This window comes from Neoarius graeffei, chromosome 3, assembly GCF_027579695.1.
Source record: "Neoarius graeffei isolate fNeoGra1 chromosome 3, fNeoGra1.pri, whole genome shotgun sequence".
NCBI classification, from domain to species: Eukaryota; Metazoa; Chordata; class Actinopteri; order Siluriformes; family Ariidae; genus Neoarius; species Neoarius graeffei.
Window position 1 is genome coordinate 83,053,014 of NC_083571.1, and position 25,628 is coordinate 83,078,641.

At 42.2% G+C, this 25,628-nt stretch overlaps 1 protein-coding gene across 1 annotated transcript in view; it reads right to left on the reverse strand.

Moving 5' to 3' along the window:
• The window catches only part of ipo13b (importin 13b), a 113,257-nt gene extending 89,162 nt beyond the window's left edge, over positions 1-24,095 (reverse strand). Inside the window, exon 1 of the mRNA XM_060917512.1 lies at positions 23,625-24,095. Coding sequence (XP_060773495.1) covers positions 23,625-23,723 — 99 coding nt within the window. The 5' untranslated portion in view covers positions 23,724-24,095. The remainder of the gene's footprint in view (positions 1-23,624) is intronic.
• Positions 24,096-25,628: the final 1,533 nt, after the last annotated feature.

The following is a 25,628-nucleotide window of genomic DNA, read 5'->3' on the forward strand; positions in this document are numbered from 1 at the left end:
TGCGTTGTCAGCCATGCTGCTATGTTGGCAAAATAAAAGAGAAGGAAACATAAGCTAAGCAACTGCCTATTCTTGTTTATTAACATCTGGTTAATAAAACAACCTGAAATACCATATCTGTGCAATTTTAGCACAACTGACAAAATGTGTTTAGGATTGAAGTACACGCGATCTCTCTGGAAAAACATCAGGGAGACATTTTAATCATTCACTTTAATCTAAAGTCACACGTCATCACCCACCGTTATTCACAGTCAATCAATCAATGTTTTTTTTTTTTTAAATTCTCGTTTAAAAAGAGTACAAGTTGAACCGCCAAGTGCCCTAGGTTCATTTGTGCGTTTCCATTTGTTCCTGTGTGTGTGTGTGTGAGAGAGAGAGAGAGAGAGAGAGAGAGAGAGAGAAGGAAGACATTTGTGAGCTTGTTGGCTATTATGAGCACTCAGTGCAGAGAAAAACACACCTTAGGTTGCTACTGACAACCAATTCTCAGTACACAGTGTACAAGATATAATTAGTGAAGCTTAAGCTCCAATGCTCCCTCCCCCCAACACACACACACACACACACACACACACACACACACACACACACACACACACACTTTCCCACATATACAGTACACTGTCTGAACAGAGAAGGTGAGGGGAAGTTCATTAATTTCCTATGTTTCACTATTTTAATACGAACTGGTTGTAAAGCTTCCTGGGGAAACACAATCAATAAATTGGAAAAATTATATTGGGTAGGGATGATCATGTACACAGAACAGACAAACTGTTGGGCTGACACCAGTTGAACCCATCTTTTTGCAAAAAGGAAGAAACTTTGGTTAACATTAAGAGGCCTGGTGTAAAGGCTCAAATAGCAGAATCTATTTTTGGGTACAACTTTTTGTTTTTAAATAACTGAAAAGCATATTGCCAGCTTCAAAAAAAAAAGAGGGACATGTGTATATTGGGCGGCATGGTGGTGTAGTGGTTAGCGCTGTCGCCTCACAGCAAGAAGGTCCGGGTTCGAGCCCCGTGGCCGGCGAGGGCCTTTCTGTGTGGAGTTTGCATGTTCTCCCCGTGTCCGCGTGGGTTTCCTCCGGGTGCTCCGGTTTCCCCCACAGTCCAAAGACATGCAGGTTAGGTTAACTGGTGACTCTAAATTGACCGTAGGTGTGAATGTGAATGGTTGTCTGTGTCTATCAGTACGTTTACATGCGCATCCAAATCGAGCTGCTGTCGGTAATCGAGCAAAGGGTCCCAGCAGGGGTGCCAGAGAAATCCAATCCTACATGCATACTGTGAAATCGAGCTATTGTGTGAGGTGCACTGTGCACCCGAGCCACAGGTGGCGCTACACGCCCCATCGTGTTGGTACACTTCCGGTTGTCGTCATGAAGAAGAGCTATTCAAGAGTATAAACAAAGGGCCTACAGGCGGAAATTAGCATGTACTGCTATAACCTGGTACAGACATCTGTCCTTACCACAAGGATAATGTTTAATTTGTGCACTGTCCCTTTTAAAAATAAAATAAACTCTAAGAAGAGTGTTTGTAGTTTGTATGTACGAACAGAAGTGTTCCTAATAAAGTGGGCGGCTAAGGTGAAGTGTCATGCCGACCGAGGCTGTTGTGTTTCCCGCTTGTGGTCTCGTCACTCGTCACTTCCGGAAGGGGCAGTGCTGAAGTAAGTAGATCGAATACGTAGCTCGATAGGGTTTACATGCACTAAGTAGCTCGGCAGAAATCGCATAATCTAGGTCGTGTAGCTCGATTGCGAGAAATCAAGTTCGGTTCAATTTCAGCCTAGCTAAGGTGTTTACATGCCATTTAGAACTTCGATTTCAGACGAGCAACGGCAGAAATTCGATTTTCTCTATGTGCATGTAAACGTACTGTATGTGTCAGCCCTGTGATGACCTGGCGACTTGTCCAGGGTGTACCCCGCCTTTCGCCCGTAGTCAGCTGGGATAGGCTCCAGCTTGCCTGCGACCCTGTAGAACAGGATAAAGCGGCTAGAGATAATGAGATGAGATGTGTATATTGATAAACTTGTGTTGATCACAGATCAAGTCTTGCACATTCTAGTTGAGTCATACTACACCGGGGTGAAAGTAGCCATGCATATAAATGAATGATAAATGGTTTTCATCTAACTCTTGTAAACATTGTAGTTCTATTTACTGTCTAAAAAAATATTTGCGCTATCCTGTGAATTTAAATATACCCATTACTTTTCCTTAGATGTAATGTCTCTGGTCATTTAAGCCTAGGTCACAACCGGACGTACGATTTTTTTGGCCGTGTGATTTTTGGAGTTTCCCCAAATCGCTGCGTTTTTTTTGTTCATGGAGAAAGACGCACGTTGGCCGCAAGTTTGTCTTGCAACCTGAAAAAACGTAAGCGCCCGTAGAGTTTGTTCGACATGACAAAGAACCTCTGCGGCCGGTCTGCGGCCAGTCTACGGCTCGAAAATCAGCACGTCACGCGCGCACCCTCCGTGCGTTTCACGCGTTTTTTGCACGTAGACCGGCCGTAGGAGCACGTACGGCCGGTTGTGACCTAGGCTTTACATGTACATCTTTCATGATTTAATCAATTAAAGGGCTTCCAAAGTGCATAAAAGAAATAACACAGATTACACACACACAAAAAAAAAAATTGAGCCGTGGCTCCGTTCTGCTTCTGGAAGCATTTTGCTGGCATACTTTAGCTCCGCTTGTCCCCGCAGATTTCCTGTGCATTAATGTTTTCTCTACTCCAACACACCCACTTTGATTCAGGAAGGCCTGCTAAATAGCTGATTCGTTTAACTGGGTGTATCAGAGCAGGAACAAACCCTCAAACATGCAGGACAGGAGATACTGCAGGACCAGTGCTGGAAACCTGAGCATTATAAGAAAGGGTCACTGCAAATCAGGACACACTTCAAGGCCGTGCAACATAGAAAGTGATTCACTTGTCACCCATTGCTTTGTAGCTGACAGTGGGCTGCTAGTGGACTGCTAGTGGACATTTAAGGCCATTGGCATATAAAGCAATTCGCTCGTCGCTCATCATTTAGCAGACATTCCAGACTCGGGTTGCCTAGGTAACCCTCTTGTACATTTCTGAGTGAAGCAAGCAGTAGCAGGCTAGTTCGCTACAAGACCGTACATATATCGCTAGTGCATGCCTAGCGACAGAGCTACATTTCAACAGTGACAACTCGGCCACGTTTCATTTCTTTTAGTTAATAGATAGTACAGTTTATATAAAGCAAAGCTGTAGCTTTTTATGGCTTCCGTAATACTTTAATAAGGTATATTTTAGGCCGTCTGGTAAGTTAAGTTTTGCGGCTCGAGTTAGCATAATCTCTGGCTACATCACTTGCATTCTTAATATCAAAAATCAGATAAATCTTTATAAAGAAAAACCTGGCTAAACATTTGACATAGTTGAAGTGGTAGGAACCAAAGTCATGTACTTGGCTTCATCTGTCAGTCACTGGTATCCTTTGTTCCCATTAGTAGTCGCCTCAATGTTGAGATTAGTTTAACTCTGTACCCGCCCACTTCGTATCGCCAACGTTATTTCGCCCATCATCACTACAAGTCACCGAATAGGCCATTTGCAGGAATTGGTCACGTGTCAATTTTCCCCATAGCAACAAGCCCGTGGTGGGCAAGCTAGCTTACATTCCTTGACAACCATAAGAGTTTGATTGGTGATGCGAAGCAATCCATTTCTATAATAGCTGTTTTTACCTTTTCTACTGTCTTTTTTTGACCCGAATTTTCGTGTGTACTTAGAAAAAGTTTGTGGTTTTAACTTCTGTCGTAAGCTAAAGCGAATCATTGGCCATAAAAGAGAGTTTTTTGGACTCAAGTTGGTCGCCGCCGAAAGAAATTCACGTGCGAAATAGCAGATTTCTCAGGCATGTTTATAACTTATAACTTCTCCTTTTCTACCTTTATCATTCGATTAATGTGTGAAGATTCTTTAAAATAAATACAGATATATAAATACAGATATAGCCGCCATTTCGCACGTGAATTTCTTTTGGCGGCGACCAACTTGAGTCCAAAAAAACTCTCTTTTATGGCCAATGATTCGCTTAAACTTACAACAGAAGTTAAAACCACAAACTTTTTCCAAGTACACACGAAAATTCGGGTCAAAAAAGACAGTAACAAAGGTAAAAACAGCTATTATAGAAATGGATTGCCTCGCATCGCCAGTCAAACTCTTATGGTTGTCAAGGAATGTCAAGTTAGCTTGCCCACCACTGGCTTGTTGCTATGGGGAAAATTGACACGTGACCAATTCCTGCAAATGGCCTATTTCGCTGACCTTCCATAGCCTCTGGTTGCCACACCACTGCTAGCCTCTTCCTGTGTGTACGCCTTTTTATTCCAACTGATCACATTTATCATGTCCTCATTCACAAAATGCAAAAGCTCACGGAATAGTTTGAGTGTGAAAATGATCTAAATCACACACCTTTGCAATAACCAGATCTCAGCCCAGTTGAACACATGGGAGATTTTAGACAGACATGCGAGACTCCACTACCATCATCAAAATACCAAGCGGAGGAATATCCTCTGAAACACTGGTGTTCGCTCGTCCAGTACGTTCCAGAGATGTGTCAAACCTGGGGCAAGGCTCGGGGAAAATGTTATTATGGTTTGTTACTTTCTGCAGTGAGCAAGACACTTCATTTTTTATTTTTCCGCTTTTCATTTGTTCCCGAGCTGCCATAACAGCTTGGAGCTTAATAGCAGTTATAATGCTTAGACTGGGAAGGCAATTAATCAGCTACTAATCTTATTCCAACAGCCTAATGACCATTTACAAGTGACTTAACCAGTAGTTTTAGCTTCTATGCTAGGTCTAGATATTTTAGAAAAGTTAGATCAACCACGTTGTGCCTCAGCCGTTGTGTTGTTTTAGTCCAGCCGGGGGTCGGATGTGGAAACAATGAAATTGAACCAAATGGAAAACATTTGTTTAGTAAATGTCAATAAGGAGTTGGGGATTTTATTTACATTTATAGCATTTGGCAGACGCCCTTATTCAGAGTGGCTTTTGTTTCATATATACAACTTTTTTGTCCATTTCTTTCATTTTATACAACTGAGAGTTAAGGGCCTAACAGTGACAGCTTGGTGGTGCTAGGATTTAAACTCACAACATTCTGATCAGCAGACCAAAGTTATAAGCACTGAGCTACCACAGCCATAACTAAACATACAGACAGACAATTACTGCATTAGAAAATGTGCATAAACATTTTACCCAGTTCCCCTTTGATGATGAGGTTATATTATTTACCTGGTTCTTGGACCTACTTGTTTGCTCAGCAACGATGATTAAAGATCTGATGACACGAACATGACTCTTTGCAATTTCTTAAATAAACTATACAACATGGCAAACATGTTAGATTTCTGTTATAATTACGTGAAAAGAAGCTGTTGTTACGCGAATATCCAACTTTTAATTGCACAGTGCAAGAAAACTGGGTCCGTGGCTTGCGGCCATGCTGTGACGTCAGCGGAAGAACACGCTGCGGTTCACTGGCTGTTCTACTCTGGTTCTACTCAATGGAAATGGCGGATGAAAACGCCGGTGAACTCTCTAGTGCTAGCTCTTCCTCTTCTGGGAGTCTAGAATTGTGTTGTGAGTGGGATAGATCGGAAGAATCTAGTGATGACGAACATGGGTGCATCCAACCGTACAGGTTTGAACCTGTTACTGTGCAATCTGAGAGCGACTCCGACTCCGAGATGGGCAGCGGACAGGCAGACAGCCCAGCATTGAACACCACAAGGTTGGATAACAAGGATTGGTAGGTCAACCCGTATTTGTTCAAAATGTTACGGAATCAATATTTTAATATTGTGTATTGTTGTCTTGCATATGTAAACACTGCTTATATCACGTAAGCCGTATGCTACACTGAATACATAGTTCCTAATGGAGCCAACTTTATGATTACATTTATGATTATCATGAATATGTACTCTATGATGTGTACTCTATGAGCGCTCTGGAGCGAGTGACTTCCAAGATGGCCGCGCAGACCGCAGTGTTACTATTTTTAGCATCATCTCGGAGCACTCTATAGACCCCTTTCACATGACGTCACCGCGCCGCGAGATTTTGTTAGGCGCCATATTGGAAGACCAAGTACATGCACTCACAATATAAAACAAAGTACGAGCGAGAGTAAAGTGACACGATGGATGATAATTCTGGTTATGTGAGTACATTACCAGCTGCAGAAAGGGCACGGTATGTGGAGAAACTGGCTGTGATTGATGGGTTTGACCCATATGATAAGACTCGCGGCAAGGGAGAATGGAAACATAAGGAGGACCTGACACCAATTCTGCCATCTGTTTGCTACCCAGACATTGTAAACTATTTGTTGTTTACACCCAGTGCCTACACTCAGTGTTTGAACTATGCCGATATTTTCGGGGGGTCCCTTTTTTTCCCTTGGGGCGCTTGCGCTTGTCTCGGAGCGCGGATCTCCAAACACATGAGAAGCCTATCTTACGCACATATCACGTGGACTCCACACACGCATCGCATCTGAAGTCATAATTCATCAGGGGAAATCGTGTCCACATTGGTATGTTCAAAAAACAACCTCACATCAACAATGATACCACACGCAAGAGAAAAAACAAACAAACAAACAAACAAACAAACAAACAAACAGTCAGGCTACTCAACAACCAACCTGGCAGCAGTGAGCAAGCCCCAAACCATCCTAAATTATTATTATTATTAAATTGTAGAAGTCTGGGAGGCTTGCTCCTCATACAGTTATCAACTTGGGGCCGATTTAGCATGTTTTAAATCTGAATTTCTTGCGTTTGCTTACCTCAAAGTGTCCGCAGATCATGCACAGACTTATCCATTATATCCACAGTTTTTTGCCAAGTCTCACACAGGTTTCTTTCAAGTCTACTGTTGGGCCAATAAATCATAAATAAAACAGCTCAGATTTGTTTGTTTAAGTCGTTTGCCACTCCACTTTATTCTCGTGGGTTCACATACCGCTGCCGTTATTTCCCCCTAATCATGAGTTTGTTGGTCTTCCAATATGGCGCAGGGTCTGTTTACTTCCGGTTTCGAGTGACGTCAGTGAAAGGGGTCTATAGCTCTACGTACCTTTATCTTATGTCGTTTCACAACACATATTCTGACAGGAGGACTGTCTTTGGAGGAGTCGCCTTGTCCCAGGCGACTGCTGGATCCGGCATAGCTACTAGTAGACCCCCTCCGGAATACTGTAGGCACTGCTGATGGTAGTAACACACGTTTGTGCTGAACTGACCACCCAAGAGATTCTTTTAAGCTGGGAAGGGTGTCAAAACAATCCAAATCGAAGTGTTCAGAGCACAGGACGGATGTTGGTGAGGGCTCCCACTTGTCACGAGTGCGCCTGACTTGCTTCACCCACTTCGCATGCAGCTCGGGATCTCTGGGAAACTTGAATAAACTTACCCCATCCTTGTGGGTTTTGGAGCAAAAGCTGGCAACACAACGCGAAGGCATAATAACTATGTATATAATGTATAATAATGCATAATAATAATACTAATAATGACAAACTGAACACCTGTCGCATCAACAACAAACTGGTAAGAGAGGAGGAAGATTCTTTCGATGACGTCATATAGCTCCTCCTCCTCATTCGTCTCCTGGGTGCTGCAGCCCCGTCAAATTTGCCCAAATAGCCGTGTTTGTCATAACTTGTAAAATAGGCGCCTTCGTGAATTAATATATGGATCATCAGGAATTACTTATGTTAGAAAACATCGCCAAAGATGTCAAAAACGTGTCATCAGATCTTTAAACAAGAGTCATCAGGAGATGACGTATTCCTCCCAGCCCCCACATGAAACCCCACTCCAAATTTTCCTAAGTTGAACTGGTTGCCATGGAAGTACAGAAAAAAAAAACAAAAAACACAGAAATCCAAAAGGCACAACTCCTCGAGTCACTTAACATAACGGTCATCAGGTTTCATGAAAAAATTCCTAATAGTTTTAGAGTTATGCTCCGGAAACTAAAATGTTTACAGACGGACAGACCAAGCAATAGCTATATCCCCCCCCCGCATTATATGCTGGGGGGATAAAAACTAACATTCTAGACACAAAATCTGCAAGTGATTATATTAAATGTGTTATTTACCAGCTGGGAGGTCCGTATCGTGAAATACCGTGACTGAGGTCTTGAAAGTACTGACCGAGGCCCTCTGGGCCAAGGTCAGTATTTAAGGCTGAGGTCACAGTATTTCACCATACGGACCGACCTTAAGCTGGTAAATAACATTTATTTTTTCTTTACCAAATTCTAACAGAAAACGAGAGCGCCCGAAAGGGAAAACCGAGCTGAGGCGAGCCGCCATTTTGAATCCTCATTCACGGCCGTAATACAAATGGCTTCCTCCTCGGTATACAAGTGCACTTCCATGGCAGGAAAAAAAACGACATTTCGCTGCCTATGTAGTCCCCTATTTATACAAAACTGAGTTATTCAGGATTTAGCCATGTTTTTGCTCGGCATTAGCAACAGTTACAGGTTTTTAGCTTTCTCCTGAAATGTTTTCTTTAATTTCTTCTTCCTCAGGGTAGTAAAACTCGCTTTCGCTGTGAAGACTGTCGTTATCGCTATCCATATTGTAAAATTAACGCTATTCTCCTGAGAAATGCTGGCAAAAATTTATAAGATTTTTGATAATCTTATAAATAAATCTTATAAACAAAAAAGATAAATGTTGACAAAAAATACTACTATGTTGTTTGTTGTTGTAAATGAGCGAGTCGCCAGAGGTCCATAATCGGGGTCTGTAACTGGGGTCCATATCGTAGGATATAGACCCGCTCGCCAGCCAATCAGAGCGCAGGATTTGATGAAAACCAGACCGCAAAAAAATAACAGAATATCTCATCTCATTATCTGTAGCCGCTTTATCCTGTTCTACAGGGCCGCAGGCAAGCTGGAGCCTATCCCAACTGACTACGGGTGAAAGGCGGGGTACACCCTGGACAAGTCGCCAGGTCATCACAGGGCTGACACAGACACAGACAACCATTCACACTCACATTCACACCTACGGTCAATTTAGAGTCACCAGTTAACCTAACCTGCATGTCTTTGGACTGTGGGGGAAACCGGAGCACCCGGAGGAAACCCATGCGGACACGGGGAGAACATGCAAACTCCGTACAGAAAGGCCCTCGCCGGCCACGGGGCTCAAACCCGGACCTTCTTGCTGTGAGGCAACAGCGCTAACCACTACACCACTGTGCCGCCCTAAATAACAATATTTATTATAAAAATATTTTGACAGCATTTCAAATCAATCAATACAACTACAACAACATTCTTGCTATTTATGTTTGTGACATTACAGATCTTGATCACTACATGAGAATATTATCGAGTGCTTTTATCAAACACCCCTCCCCACCCCCATTAGACATCCAAATGAACATAAGATCATAGTAACTATAGCAACTACAGTGTAACCTCCTGAGAACCAACCCACAGACTTGTGTCCTCTGTAGTTGACATTTGTTTTACGTGCACACCCTCTTACTTTTTCAAACTATTCACTCAAATCCTGGTGTCTTGTAAAGAGTACATCCTGGGCTTTCCAATGATATATCATGTGACTAGGAGGGTTGCTGGGAAATTCCTAGTAAGGAAATCACAACAAAAGAGAAATTGAGAGACATTTTTTTCTTGGTTCCCAGGAGGATATGCGAGTGTAACCAATGGTCTCGATCAATTGTGACCAGTCAAATTCAAAGTAAAGGTCAATATCCGTCTGGGGGAACGTGTCATCTGGGGGAGTTTTTCCTTGTCACCGTCGCCATGGGCTTGCTCATTGGGGATAGATTAGGGATAAAATTGTCTCATGTCTTGGGTCATTCAGATTCTATAAAGCTGCTTTGGGACAATGTTTATTGTTAAAAGAGCTATACAAACAAACTTGACTTGACTTTAATATCCACTTGAATGCCAAGTTGTTTTGCTCACCATGTTGAATCAACTTGGGATTTGACTTTGGAAGCAGGGAACCGACACGGAGATCGACTCCCTGCACTGTATTTCCTTGCAAGAAAACACAAGATGTATCATGAGGCCTCGAGCAGAGTGTAAACTGTTCCCATACTTTGGGAACATTCTCTTCTATTTTCCATTGAATGTGTTTTTAGTCTAAATGAGTTGATGTAGGACATGTCAGAGTGCTTGATGATACAGGCCAACTAATCTATGTCGAAATTATTTCACTATTAATGAACTAATCAGTTTCTTTTCTGAAAAAAAAAAAAAAGTCCCCTCTTTTTGCGATGCCCACGGCAAAAATTTATGACTGGGCAGTACCATTTCTGACCGTTCACTACCAGCCACCCTGATATCTCACCAAACAATACACAATACAGTCATCAGAGCCACAGATACAGAGGTACGCAGCTGCACAAAAAGTCGTTGTGAAACTGGAGAGAAGACAAAAGGCAAAATATGCAGACACAAAGAAAGAGAGGAGAGCAGCAATCAGTGAAAGAAACAGTAAAATGCATGAGACAGATTGAAGGAAAAAAAAAACAACAACAACGAGACACTGAGAAGTCAGCAACAAGTATACAGGCAGTTCCAAAAATACTGGCACCCTCAGTGCCAAACAATAATTATTAGCGCCAATTCTCAAACAGAACACTTTACATGCACTTAATTAAATAACAGCTCGCACTAGTGACATGAAACTCTGTGACAGCATGAGAACATTATCAAGTGCTTTTGCTTACTACATGAGACACCCAAGCTAATGCAAGACGATGGTATTCTGTACATTTTTACTGGTTCTGCGCAATATGGCTTATCTGCATTTCATGCCCTGATTTGTTCAATCCCAAGGAAACAAACTCAAAAGAAAGTGGAAAAAAAAATATCCACTGACTGTCTCGCTAATTGAAACACGCCAATGCTGAAGAACTTTGCTTGGCATGTGTGAGAGCGAGACGAATCACTTTCAGAGTGTGGAAGTGACTCCAATATTTTGTAGGCTAGTTGATTCTCAGTTTTCAAAGCCTGGAATCAGTCACTCGACTTCTGAACTGAAAACAGGATGGTGACTTGATGCACAAGAGCTATTAAAAACATCTCATCTCATTATCTCTAGCCGCTTTATCCTTCTACAGGGTCGCGGGCAAGCTGGAGCCTATCCCAGCTGACTACGGGCGAAAGGCGGGGTACACCCTGGACAAGTCGCCAGGTCATCACAGGGCTGACACATAGACACAGACAACCATTCACACTCACATTCACACCTATGGTCAATTTAGAGTCACCAGTTAACCTAACCTGCATGTCTTTGGACTGTGGGGGAAACCGGAGCACCCGGAGGAAACCCACACGGACACGGGGAGAACATGCAAACTCCACACAGAAAGGCCCTCGCCGGCCCCGGGGCTCGAACCCAGGACCTTCTTGCTGTGAGGCGACAGCGCTAACCACTACACCACCGTGCCGCCCTATTAAAAACATTTAGTATAAATACACAGGTGATTATAGGAAATTGCATGTTTTCGAGATAATTGAGAAATGGTCTGAATTTCTTGACCAATCACCTCGAGCGACTCGGCAAAATGGCAGCCAATCACTTTGTCACTAAGTGAGGAAGAGCTGCAAATTATGAAAGAAAACGCTGTTCCTAAAAGCACTAAAAGATACTATGAAGTTTGGTCTAAAACTATTCAAAAGTACGGTGGAATTGTGATTTATTTTATCCATTTCAAAACAAAGTATTTCATGTGCATAAGCATTTGATACGTGACAAGTCTGCGTACATTTTTATTACATTTGCATGCCGCTTTTGAAATAATTTTTTTTAATAAGATTTTTTTTTTTTTAAATAATCACCTGTGTATTTGTACAAAAACAATTACCTGCCTCAGGCTCAGCGAATATCAGTGAATAATAACCGAGACTTTGTCTCGGTTATTATTCTCTGGTATTCATTTCACCTTTGGCAAATAATTGTTAAATATTGTGTATGCTAAGAAAGTGTATCAAAGTTCTCCAACTAATAGATTTCACATCTCTGGAGGAGGAAAAAACAAAACAAAACAGGGATCGTATAACTGGATACCCGGTTTGCTGCTATACAGTTAGTGTTCAGGTTATTAAGGTTTAATCAGAAAGCTCAGTGAAATGATGAATCAGCAAAAGTGAGCAAAAAATCACAGATCAAGGACTGATGAATAAATTATTTTTAAAAAGTTGGTCCAGCATACCATCGTTATTCTTATGTTTTCTATTGTCGGATTTGCCATGGCTTAAAAGCTTCCCACATTCTATAACAATGAGAGAAACCAGAAATGATTTTATAAAACACTGTTGTTCCCAGTACTGGATATTAGTCTCAAATTTAATACTTTAATAAACATGAAGGGCGGCTTTTCTTCGAACTTTTAAAGGAATCTGGGGTCACAGTACAGGATCCACTCGGGTTCAACATCCTAAGAGGAACTCATTTTTATCTTTGATACATTTACAAACCACTGAATAAGCGGTTTTGTTTACTGTGCCTCATCAAGTTCGTTCCTCGAAGGTTTCTATGTCTACATCTAGGGGACGAAGAGAACGGGTAGATGACGACACAAAGATTAATTTGGCAGATTCAGCCAGCCGAGACAGATAGCTGCTGAGAACTGGTATTTTTATGCGTCTCAAATGCTCTACACTGACCACTTGCGACAGCCAACTGACATTTTGCTGAATTTAACCATTATTATAACAATTACATCCATCTATGTTGACCCACTATAGTGGTACTGTAGCTAAAGCGATGCACATTATAAAGCGTGCACAGTCATTTTATCTGTACAATGGAGACTTTCAGCTCAGATCATACCGGTGTACCACTGTAAAGTGTGCAATATGAGGCTCTTCTACCTCACATCTTTGTACTGAGCTCAATAATATAAGCACCAAAAAAAAAAAAGAGATACAAGTGAAACCAAAATAAAGCATATATAAATACATATAACACATATCTATACACACACACACTAGATTTTATATATTATATATAAATATAAAAATGGGCGGCACGGTGGTGTAGTGGTTAGCACTGTCGCCTCACAGCAAGAAGGTCCGGGTTCGAGCCCCGTGGCCGGCGAGGGCCTTTCTGTGCGGAGTTTGCATGCTCTCCCCGTGTCCGCGTGGGTTTCCTCCGGGTGCTCCGGTTTCCCCCACAGTCCAAAGACATGCAGGTTAGGTTAACTGGTGACTCTAAATTGACCGTAGGTGTGAATGTGAAGGCCTCTGCATGCTCTTGCGACAAGGCTTTCGCAGATAGCTTTTCGCAGACAGGTGTAATTTATCGTTGAGCGGGGAGTAATAGGCGTGCGCGATGTTATTCACCGCCACAACGCAAGGGGGCGCGAAGTCGCGAAATCGCTAGGAGTAGTTGGTGGGTGTGGTTAGTGGAGTGTTTATCCTCCAGTTACTTATAATGACTAGAACTGGAGTCGTATAGATGTACGTACTTCCTCACTTCCTCGATCAACCGCTCTTCGTGCTGCTCCATCTTCGCTCGTGTTTTTAAAAATGGCGGTTGTGAAACCAAACCGGGAAAGTAGGGAAGCGGAAGTGCGTGTACAGCGGATGTAGAGTGGACCAATCAGAGCCCTCGTCTGCGACGCTGTCTGCGAGGCTTCTGCGGTGGTCACAATTTTTGGAAGGTGCGCGCAGAGCGTCTGCGAAGGTGGGGGGGGCTACGCAGACGCTATCTGCGACGCTATCTGCAAGGACTGGGTTGTCAGCATAAATTGGCCTTGAGTGTGAATGGTTGTCTGTGTCTATGTGTTGGCCCTGTGATGACCTGGCGACTTGTCCAGGGTGTACCCCGCCTTTCGCCCGTAGTCAGCTGGGATAGGCTCCAGCTTGCCTGCGACCCTGTAGAACAGGATAAAGCGGCTAGAGATAATGAGATGAGATAAATATAAAAATAGTGTGTGTGTGTGTGTGTGTGTGTGTGTATATATTATGTGTTATGTGTATTTATATATGCTTTATTTTGGTCTCCATGTGTGTGTATGTGTGCGTGCATGTATATATCACAGACCTTACACACAACTCTCATGCATCCCACAGCACCAGCGATCACTCCATTTTCACCCCTTTTCAACCAATATCGAACGGGTTCTGTTCTGACTTGTGCACCAAATTTTGAACTGTTCGGGGGTAGGGTTTCCCAGAAGCCTCTTAACTAGGAGAGAGTGAGTGTTCATTGTGATGCTCACGCTACCATTTAACGATGATCTTTGTGCTACCTAAGCCAGAGCTTTTCAACCAAAAATAAAATGATTCGGAAACTGAAAAGTTGGTTTTCAGCTGGAACCAAATTACGGCTATTTTTTTTTTCAGCATGAACCGTGATGACATCAGTGGGCGTCATTAGTTTTAGGAGAGGAAGCAGAGTGCAGCAATGGAGAATGCAATGGAAAAGGAAACATCTTCAGAAAAAAAAAAAGGCCAAAAACCAATACCTGCAATAACAGAACAAAAGTTCGCAGGTAATCAATGTGCACCACCATCTTGCTCCTACTGTTTACTCCCGTTGTGAATTGTCTAATGCCGCTTTTCCACTACCAACGCGGCTGAGCCGTGCCGTGCTGAGTTGGGCTGAGTCGAGCTGAGCTGGGGCTGTTTGAGTTGCATTTCGACTACAACCGCACTGAACCGTGCTGGCTGGAAGTGGGTGGACACATTGGGTGGCGTTAGCGAAAGTGGGTGGACGTCAGGTGATGTTGTTTGGCGGCGCAAACAGTGACATCAGTGATCTTTTAAGCGGTAGTCTCACGACCCGGATAGTAAACAATAAACATGGAGGACATGGAGTCGTTAGTGTTGCTGGTCTTGGTGCTGTGGCTTGTTGTCACCGACAACGCCAACAGATACTGGCAAGAGCGTATAGATGAGGCGAGGCGCATAAGGCTTCATAATTCTCGTAATTCGTAACTCTCCTTCTTCCGGGTTTACGGTGTTTACAGATCCCAGCGTGCTCGCGGGGCGTGTGTGAGCATGTGAGGACACTCCTCCTCACCAATCAGTGCACAGGGGAGTGTCTGCTCACGCCCCTAGCCTCACTCAGCTCGGTTTGGCTCGCTTCAGCCCCACTCCAAAACCGTGCGAGTTTTGGGGGCTAAGCAGGGCTGAAGCGAGCTGAGTCGTGCTGTTTTTGGATAGTCGAAACGCGAGCCGTGTCGGGCTGAAGTGAGCTGAAGCGAGCTGAAGTGAGCTGAAAAAGGGTAGTGGAAAAGGGCCATAAGGTCCTCTGTTCATTGCTTGTCCTTGATTATAAAGGTTCCAGGGTTTCCCCGATGTAGGATTCCTGCATATTTGATGCAGATTAGAATGGAAATACGCCCAAAAAATAAATGACTGCATCAACTTGACGCATAAACAAATATATATCCATTAGCTTTTATATATTAATCACATTTGTGTGGTTGGGTGTCTTTGTGTCGTTATCTTTCACAAAAAACAATCAATAAATATTGCTAGAAATACTAATCCCAACATCGGCGAGTTTGGCCTTCTAGAGGGGTTTTCCTGTAACCTAATATAGGGCTCGACAATACCTTTTTAATCCACTTGTCCAGTCGAACAAGCAATAAGATGTTTCACCTATCTTCGCCATAACCTTTTTGTTATTACTATGTATTTACTAGTTCAATGAAAAGAAAGCGGTTGTCACACCCACGCGCATTGGCGTGCACAACGGACTTTCACTCACGTGCACCTCTAACGACAAGCATCTGCCCTGGATTAAGTGCAATCAGCGCGCATATAAAAGGACGCTGCGCACACCTATGTAGTGTGAAGTATTGCGTTATCACCATTACCGAGTCGTTGTTATTGCAATGTCTTCTTGGTTACTGGCTCGTTTCTGTGTTTTGGTTTCCAATCTTGTCCTGCCCAGTTTAGTTTGTTTGTGCCTCGCTCAACTCTTTTGCCTGTTTATCGTTATTGATTCAGCCTGCAGTTTTGGAACATATGGTTGTTTGTTTCTTTTATAATAAAGACACTCTTCCTGAGCATACATATGTCTCCTCTCCAATCAACCTGCACTTACTGACAGTGGTTAACAAAGTTTATCAAACAGCAGGTATAGTTATGATAACCAGTATGCTTTAATGACTGTCACCAAGTACTACTGCAATTTAAAAATTACCGTACATGTACAAACTATAGTGTAAGACTTATTTGACTGGTTATTCCAGCAGTATCTGTGCCATTTCTGAATACTACTAGAATACTAAGCTGAAAGGATAAAGTTTATGCAATGGTGTTTTTCAGAAATTAGAAATAAACAACTCTAGATTTTTCCATCCTTTGTTCAATATAATGAAATAATAACGAAGAATAAACTTCTGGAATCATGACTCTCAAAATAAAAACTTGGGAGTCATGTTGACTCTCAAATGTCTAGGGGGGGGAACCCTGAGGTTCTGTTCAAAACTGGTGAAAACGTGGGCCGGTTCGCTACCTGGCACCAAGGTTGAAAGAATCCTGAACGGAACTGGTTCGAGAACCTGTTCCCTATGGGTTGAAAAGGGGCATTTGTGAGTTGATTACAGTTCAGACCTAAATTCAGAAATGAACAGGGTCAAATGTGTCTTTTATGATGTGGATCCACTGATGAAGATGGTCGGGGACACGTGACTACATTACCTTTGTAGTTTGAGGAGTCATGTGTCACGATGCATCCCATACCAAAATAAAAAAAATAAAAAAAAAAAAACACCCATGTAAATCATACAAGACCATTTTATAACCTTTAGGAAACAACTAGCCTATTTTCTGTAATACTGCTTCTAGAAGAAATGCCGTATAATGGCAAGTTTATGGTCTGAGATCACCAGCGTATCCACAGGGATACGTTCCAAAATCTAACATGGACAGCTAAAACCATGGATAATAGTGAGCTTGAGTTTCATGTACATACATACATACCTATAATAATAATAAAAATAATAATAATAAGTTCAATTTATATAGCGCCTTTCTCAAAACCCAAGGTCGCTTTACAATTATGGGGGGATGGGGTCCACCAAATAGAGGTCAGGATGTCATTCCAATGGTGTAGCAGCCACAGTCCCACCAGAAGGTGCATGAAAACAAGTCCCACACCGCCAGCACAGCCGCCACACCGCCACCGGGCAACATCACTCGGAACACTATGCCATGAATCCACAAAGCAAGCACAGACGCACCGCCACGCAGAGCGCTGGTATGTCCCAAACCGCCTACACAGCCGCCACTGAGCAACATCGCTTGGAACATCACGCCAAGCACTAAAGGACTGCTGCACAGAGCGCTGGACAACCACAATGTTAAAATGAGCAACGAGCTCACTGCAGTCCATAGCTACGAGCACAGGCATCACCCACGGCCAACCAAGGCCTAGAGAGAACCGACGCCCAAAACTGGGTCCAGAGCTACACCACAATCGGTGGACAAAAACACTCAAAAACAAACATCAAACTACACAAAACACACAGACACACAAAAAAAAGATAAAATAAAAAGCTCCGGTGAGAAGTGGCAGCCAGAATGCACATGACGTACTCTCAACAGGAAACGGAAAGGTGGCACGGAAATTATAAAGTTTAATTTACAATATGACATCAAAAACAGTAGCTAATAAAAATATAATATATTGTAATAAAGTTTGTGTGAATGTGCTTCCTCTCTATCAAATGAACAGGATTATGACATTTCTGTGTAATACTTTCAGCTCAGGGTAAACCGCGTGTAAATGAACCTGTGGTTATCGAGTTAGCAGACATGGTGGTCACACCGTATTATCATCATCGGGGTGGCTTGATCACCCGTAATACCATGTCTAAATAAGGGAAAAAGGGAGGAAAGTGTCAAAGTTCAGGTATCTTCAGCACCTACACCTTTTGTCTCTCTTTCTCCTGTCTATTTAGCCTCCTTTGCCCACCAGAGATAATTCACACACCTACTGTCCTCATAATGCTCTGGATTTAAACACCAAGTCATAATCTCCTCTTCTGATTTCGAGAAAGATCCTCAATAGACCTACAGTCTGAATGAGAGCTCAGCAGCAGTTCTTCCAGTCGGACTGTAACGAAGTTTCAGTCCATCATACAGACCTAAATGTGGTGTGATAGACAAGACAAAGCACTTTATATCTGGCATACAGTTACCAGAAAGTGTCCAGGATGGAAACATGACACCAGACTGTAGCACGGAAAAGAAAAAGTGCCATCTTTAGCGTAGACTGTATCCTGTATTTAACAACGGAAAGACAGAGACAAACACGCACGTTTAGACAGAATTAGAAAACGTTCCATCATGTGTTCATCCATCAAACATAGCCTATTCTATTTCCATCTGAATATGATACCAGACCAAAATATTCTTGCGTTTCTGTTTACAGCCAACCCTGTATTTAGTCTAAAGAATATCAGAGGTGTTTAATCACTTAGCCTTTAAAGAAATGAGCACAGTGCACTATTATCAGACGTGTAGGAAACTGTGACTCAGCCATGAACGCCATCATCCAGCCTGGGGTCCAAGATCAATTCTCCTTACCTTCCTCATCTCTTATATCTGCCTTAAAGCCTTTATCTTAATCTGATTAACGAGAACACACCTACAATTATTTCACATTTATCAATAGTAACGTTACATACTCTCAGTGTAAACAAAACATGTCAGCATGCAAAGAAAGCAAGGTCTCTTCCTTACAGATTGTTCATCTCTAATAAAAAAAAAAAATTGAGTAATTAAAAACTAGCATTTTTATTTATCCTTGGAATTAGAATCTGTTTAAATTATCAGATGTTACCCAGCAATGTTCATTTTTGTTAATAAGGGCCAGAAAACACATTTTTGAACATATTTTCAATGTTATTCAAACAAATTTTGGAACAAAATGTCTTATTTTTCCACTAAAACTGAATACACGATTTTGTCGTGAACGACAAATATCCAAGCATCTGGCTCAAGTATGAATGTCTGGAACGACAAACAAGCCTTGTCGTGTCAAACAATCGACGAACAGCGACATGGCACAGTGACGAAAAGTTTACCATGTCAGAAATCTGTGTATCTTCTCACCAACTCCTACGACATGTTTCTTGATAGCCATGATTGACAATTTCTTGACGTTCCTTCCCGACGACACACACACGGACGCATCTCCCATAACCCGATACGGAACAGAACGGTACAGTCACGTATTTTCTTATATTTGCCTTCCGGGTTTTTATAGAGGTTTTCGACCCACGTGACCATTGCTATGTCAACAAGTAGCCGGCGCCATTTTGACGGTCACAAATATGGCGACTACCGGTAGCGATACACTGTTGATCATGACGAAGTCTCATTGTCGAGTATTTTATCCGGCCTAGATGACGCGAGTAAGAAGCGATATCACCAGAAAATCAATGATGCTGGTGTACGTGATCTGTACACGTTACCAGGCTATCTTTTTCTGGCTTTACAGCGCTGCAGCGCGGGTGATCTTCCTGACCTGCAGTCAGGCGTGTGGGGAAATACCAGGGAAAAAACATAAAAGAAAAAGGAGCGAGATGCAGAAAACACCTTCACTATCCACTATACTGTCAACAACAGTAGCTAGTATGTTACTGTAGCAATGTTTAAGTTCAGTCATTTGGATGACTGTTAAAACCTTTCAGTCTCAAGTTTTTCCTTTACTGTATTTACTAGTTTACTGAGCTAGCGCGCTCGGGCAGGCTGGGAGCGAGCGCGCTAGCTCGGGCAGGCTGGGAGCGAGCGCGCTAGCTCAGTAAACTAGTAAATACAGTAAAGGAAAAACTTGAGACTGAAAGGTTTTAACAGTCATCCAAATGACTGAACGTAAACATTGCTACAGTAACATACCAGCTACTGTTGTTGACATTAGCTAGCTTGACCTTCAAAATGGCGGACACCGGGGCGTCACGTCACCTGTGACGTCACGTCGAAATCCTCTATATGCTGTTCCGTCCCATGTATAACAAGTGTTCCGTCCCACAATACCATTTCTGTGACATTTCTTTCCATAATGTATAATCTTGTCTTTTTTGTTCCAGTTTCACAGAGACATCCGTCACGTCCACCATTTTATTAAATCGGTACTTACATTAGTCATCCTGCTTTTATAGATGAACCCGTCCTGTCACGTATGATAAATAAAGTTAGAAGAAAAACAAAATATATTGTTTAGCTGTTTTATTGTCAAAACACAAACACGGATTTCTTTGTGACGTTACGCCGAGGTATATTCCGTAATTGGAGTTCCGGGCTTTTAGATCAAGTTCGATTGAAAATATCGTGAATATAACGTTAATACAATGTGACGGGATATATGTGTGAATACAAGACGTTAAGTATGAAACCACTGAATATTTACAAAACGAAACGCTATTGTAATGTACCGTCCCGTTCCAGTTCATACTTTCCGTACTGGGTTATGGGAGACACCCACACGGACATGAACGATGGGGTCGAACTTGTAGTGGTTCCAGTCTCTTAACAAAAACCCGGCAAGAATTTATGGCACTATGATTGCTTAATCTGACATGGTGACTATCGTGAAAGACAAAAATATCATGTAGTCTGATCCTGGCATTAGATACGTTATATTTGGTTTTGAGTGTAAGGCTGCTTCTATAGCAGCCTCTCTCAACCCGGGTGCCACGGCACGTCAAAACATTATGTATTCTAACATTGAAATAAATAAAATGAATTAAAATAAAAAAAAAATGATAGCTACACTAATGCAGATCATCGCCGCCTCATGCATCATCAAAATTTGTCTCACGGTCCCCTTTCCCATGTCACAATGTCACTGCCGGGGTCAGCGTATGGTCAGCGTGCTGCGTATATTTTATATGGGGGTGCCTTGAGAATTTGCACATAGTTCGAATTACGGGGGGTACTATACCCCCCAATGAAGACCCAGTACCCCCCAAAGAGACAAAAATATAAGTTTTGGGGGGGTCCAATATTTTTTTCTGATATTGTGAAAAGGAATATATAATTCAAACCAACTCCCATTCAGCATTCTTATTGTAGGAACATTTTAATGTAAATCGATTTCAGACAGACACCCCTATTGTGGACCGTACCATTTTTAGTCACCGCAGCGCTAGAACGCGCTAGAAGCAACAGCTTCTAGCCCACACCGTATTCAGTGGATTCATCAGATACAGTCCATGGGTTTGCAGCAATTTATACAGTCTATGGTTTGCAGCAGAAGATGTGCATTGGTAATGTTAGCTGCTAACCAACTTTTAGCCTGTTGAAAATGTGTTATTTTACAACTTTAATAAATGAAAGTGATTTGTTCTTCTTTCAGTTCATGTTACGTCTTTATACGTTGAATTACTTACCCACTGAGGCCAGTAGGCTACAGTGGACGGACGTTAACGTTAGTTACCAACGTTAGTTAGCAAGATAAGCTAAGTCTCTATTTAAATCAAGCTTATTACAGTGTGGTAGAGAAACGATTCTCATTTCAAAAGAGAAGAACTCCATGTGTTTCCATTCTCATTTTATCATGAATAAATTGTGCCCTTCTGAAATTCATTTGGCACATAGGCCCATCCTGTGTGTGCGATTAGGCACAAGAAGTTCTGATGTAGGCCTAGCTAAGCCTATGTAAAATTACAATCAGAACCTCTGGGGGCAACATAAAAAGAGCCAGGTAGTAGGCTAGCCTAGGCAAAATAGCCTAGTACATATGCTAGTATTTGAATTTGTTTTCACTTACATTCCTTTTGTATTATTTTTAAGATATTCATAGTTTCATCTGAGTACCCTGTTTGATTTTATTCACAGAGACAGTAGGCCAAACATGAGGCAAAGAAAAGGGCCAGACATCAGGCATTTTTTTGGTGTTAAAAGAGTAAGTAGTAAATATTAGTACTAAGATCTACAGACAATTACAGTACAAGTGTAGGTGCAGTTAGGTTTTATACACTGTTCATGTGAATAAAGAAAATGGGTTCCCAGCAGACAGGAGAGGCACAGCAGGACGAAAGAGAGCAAGACATTCAGCAGGACTGTTCTGCATGTGTGTATATACTGTATGTGACTCACTTGTAGTGTTGATACCCAGTTTGTTCTGACAAAGAAGGTTATCAGGTTGTACTGCTGTTTTTCTTCTGTGGTAGTACTGCATGGTTTGTCATGCTTCTTAAAGTTCCATTCCACCATTGGATGTATTTTTTTGGCATAAAATACAATATATTTTATGACAACATGACTAGACAGAGAAATCTTTTAGCTTCAAAATGATATATCAAACATAATTTGACAACGACAAGTATATTAATTTTGCGACCAAAGTCACCTACCCTTTTAATTTCCGCGCGGTAGTGAAACGTGATGTCACGGCAGGTTCCCCTTCTTGTGTACCACGTCACGTGTGACGTGGCACAGATTATCAGCAATGGCGGATAGAACGCGATTGTCAGCTTCGGAAAAGAAGCGAAAGAAAATAGCAAGTGACGCCCAAAGGAGACGGTCGATGGTGAATATCGGCACAGCAATCGACAAGTGGAAATCGCGTTCTATCCGCCATTGCTGATAATCTGTGCACAAGAAGGGGAACCTGCCGATGACATCACGTTTCACTATCGCGCGGAAATTAAAAGGGTAGGTGACTTTGGTCGCAAAATTAATATACTTGTCGCTGTCAAAAAATTATGTTTGATATATCATTTTGAAGCTAAAAGATTTCTCTGTCTAGTCATGTTGTCATAAAATATATTGTATTTTATGCCAAAGAATACATCCAATGGTGGAATGGCACTTTAATGACATTAAAAATTATTGTTCGGAGTTATTGTGTTGAGTTACTGACACGGACTTCCATAGACGAGACGAGACGAGACGGGATGGGGGCGGCGATTGATATGATAGTGGACCATGATGGTACCCCCAATTATGGTGGGGTAATTCGCACTCTGAATTTGCATACTTCTGAAGGGTGCCGTGACTGAAAAAAGGTTGAATCTATAGCTTTGACTTTAAGAACACCTCATGGAAAATAGCACGTAGATAAAGCTCAGTGTGGAAAACGCAAACCAAGTTAAACTTCTTGTAACTGATTTTGACTTGTTAAAAGGAGGATGTTTACCTTGAAGTCCTTGCACACTAGAGAATCATTTTTAAAAAATGGTGCAAAGTGATAACTGCATTGCTAGATGGAAAAGAAAACGAATGAATTAAAGCAAGAAAACACGAATACCCCAATGGTTTTTGAGTCGTTTTCTACAAGCTGGTAGATTCAAACAGGTTATAATGATCTACAAAGTAGAGTACAGACAGTACAGGGAGCACAGATGATGCACAATTAAAGGAGTCACACCTGATTCCTCTGCTTTAATCCATTTATAGTCTATGCGGTCTATAAATGATCATTAGGTGTGCTTTATGGATAGATTTGAGGACCCCTGGGCTGAAGGATGATGCAGACAGGATTGCCACACCATCATCATGCGTACACAGATTGAAATGAATGAGTAAAGTGGATGGATGGATGGATGTCTCTTGTCCTTTCCTCCTCACCTTCTCTACGTTCTCCACGGTGAAGTCGGCGGTGGTCGCTGCTGTCCTAGCCGGTGTCTCCATGCTCTCTGTAAGCGCCGAGCCAGAACAGGCGAACATGACAAATATTCAACACAAGGTGGCTTTTTTCCCCCCCAAGTTTTATCGTGTAACTCTTACGCTATGTTTTTCTTTCGTTAGCTTGCCAGCGACAGATTAGCTAGCTGAACAGGAGCCTCGAAGGGGTATCCTAGCTAGCGTGTGAGAAGCTAGCATTGCTTAGCCATGTTTTTTTTTTTTTTCCCCCTATTCTACTCTAACCGCGTTAAGTCTGGACCACGTCTCTGTGTCCCCACATTATAGGACCGTTTTCCGCATTACTACCTGCGAAGGTAATTAAACGTTCATAAAAAGCCTGACTGTGTCTGTTCTCTGTGGTGCAGTGTTGCTAAAAACCCGTGGTGCCGCCTCCCATCTCTCACAACTCGTATTCGGAATGTGTCATTCGCAAAAGAGTCGACTCATTCAACCGGCTCTTTTTGGTGAACGTTGACAGGCGATTGCCTGAATTAGCCGTTTTCTTTTCTCCGTTTATGTTGGAGATCTACGCAATGCTGTTAAACTTATAGCATAACTTATTTTCGTCAAAATATATTTACTTAAAAAACATGGTAAAAAAAATAAATAAATAACGCCAACTACCTGGTTTGGAACAACGAACCGTTTAGGAGTCGACTCAGGCTGATGAGCTGAGTCAAATCATTTGACTCGCTGAAAAAGAACCGAAATTCCCAGCACTGCTCATCGTGTGTGTGTGTAAACCTCAAATTCCTCCCTACTACAAATGCACTCTACATGGAGTATGAGCAAATAGCTTCTGAACTGCTCTATATGTTATGTCCAATAAGGATATTTGTGAAACATTTCTGATATAGGAGCGAGAACAATTTTTATTTACTTATTACACTGCAGTTTTAATCAGGCACATTCGTTACACATGCTTTTTCTATGGTCCATCATATTGCATTCTGGGAAAGTAGGGGGATTTTGTCTCAATATGTCTAATGTAGCCTAATAGTGACCCCGTGTGATATTTCTAAAGAATTGCATGTGTATTTGATTTTTTCATGGCCAAAAGTATGTGAACACTTGCCCATCACACCTATTTGTGCTTTTTGAACATGCCGTTCCTGATGTAGTCCCCTTTTTGTTGGTATAATAACCTCCACTGTTCTCCACTAGATTTTGGAGCGTGGCTGTGGGGATTTGTGATCATTCAGGCACAAGAGCATTAGTGAGATCAGATACTGATGTTGGTGAAGAGGTCTGGGGGTGCAGTCAGACTTCCAGTTCATCCCAAAGGTGTTCAGTGAAGTTGAGCTCAAGGATCTGTGCAGGGCACTCAATCTTGTACTCCAAACTTGACAGATTGGATTAGATTAGATAGAACTTTATTGATCCCTTTGGGAGGGTTCCCTCAGGGAAATTAAAATTTCAGCAGCATCCTTACAGGATAAACAGAGAATAGAAAATAGAGAACTTCTAGATAAATTAAGTATTTACATATACAAATATAAAAAATAAGATATTAAAAGTCCAGCAGTAGAGGTATTGCACATTATATTGCAATAATAGATGTATGAAAACACATTCATATTGCACATTGTCCAGTATTGCTTTTTGTCAGGCTAGGCTACTGCTCCTTCCTGTCCTCTGTCCTCCTGTTACCCCTCCTCCTCCCCAGAGAGGAGTTGTACAGTCTGATGGCGTGAGGGACAAAGGAGTTTTTAAGTCTGTTCGTCCTGCACTTGGGAAGGAGCATTCTGTCACCGAACAGGCTCCTCTGGTTGCTCATGACGGCGTGCAGAGGGTGACTGGCATCGTCCATGATGTTCAATAGCTTGTCCATAGACCTCTTCTCTGCCACCATCACCAGAGAGTCCAGCTTCATGCCGGCCACAGAGCCAGCCCGCCTGATCAGTTTGTCCAGCCTGGATGTGTCCTCCTTGGATGTGCTCCCCCCCA